The 457-nt window shown below is 57.8% G+C and overlaps 1 protein-coding gene across 1 annotated transcript in view; it reads right to left on the bottom strand.

Annotated features, from left to right (window-relative positions):
- Positions 1-316, bottom strand: part of DQ04_12721000 (hypothetical protein) — a gene marked incomplete at both ends in the record, with an annotated part of 408 nt that extends 92 nt beyond the window's left edge. Inside the window, one exon of the mRNA XM_009316800.1 lies at positions 1-316. This exon is cut by the window's left edge and continues 92 nt beyond it. Within this exon, the coding sequence (XP_009315075.1) occupies positions 1-316 (316 nt within the window).
- Positions 317-457: the final 141 nt, after the last annotated feature.

Raw genomic sequence — 457 nt, 5'->3', positions numbered from 1 at the left:
CGCGGCAAAGCATAACATACCGACCCGCTGCGCAGCGTGCGGGCAGTACAAAACCGAGAACGCGATGCCCGTGCTGTCCGCTTTCGTAAACCTCACAGTAGTTTGGGAGAAGCGTAAATACGCTTCGCCCGGGCACTTTCATACCGGCCCTGCCAGGCGAAGTGAATAAGCAGGCTCTGTCTATAAATGTGGCGCCACAGAAAGCCCTCCATGCACCAGTTGCCCCCACAGTAGTGCAATGTGTCATGCCGAGTTGGCGGTAAAACGCGTTAACGCACAACGCCGGGACCTCACCACCCTTCTTCCACCAGGCCATGTTCCTAGCAGCAAGCGGTTCAGACAGCCCACTTTGAACCCGAAGAACCGGGAGAGCGCCCCCTCAAACGCGAGGGTGGCGGGCCGGCCAATTCGGCGCGTGGAAAACGCTGTGGGACATGGGGGCGTTAAAAAAAAAAAA

The sequence above is a fragment of the Trypanosoma grayi genome, assembly GCF_000691245.1.
Source record: "Trypanosoma grayi strain ANR4 Tgr_1272_V1, whole genome shotgun sequence".
NCBI lineage: Eukaryota > Euglenozoa > Kinetoplastea > Trypanosomatida > Trypanosomatidae > Trypanosoma > Trypanosoma grayi.
Note: the sequence above shows the minus strand (reverse complement) of the source record. Positions and strands in the feature narration are given on the sequence as shown.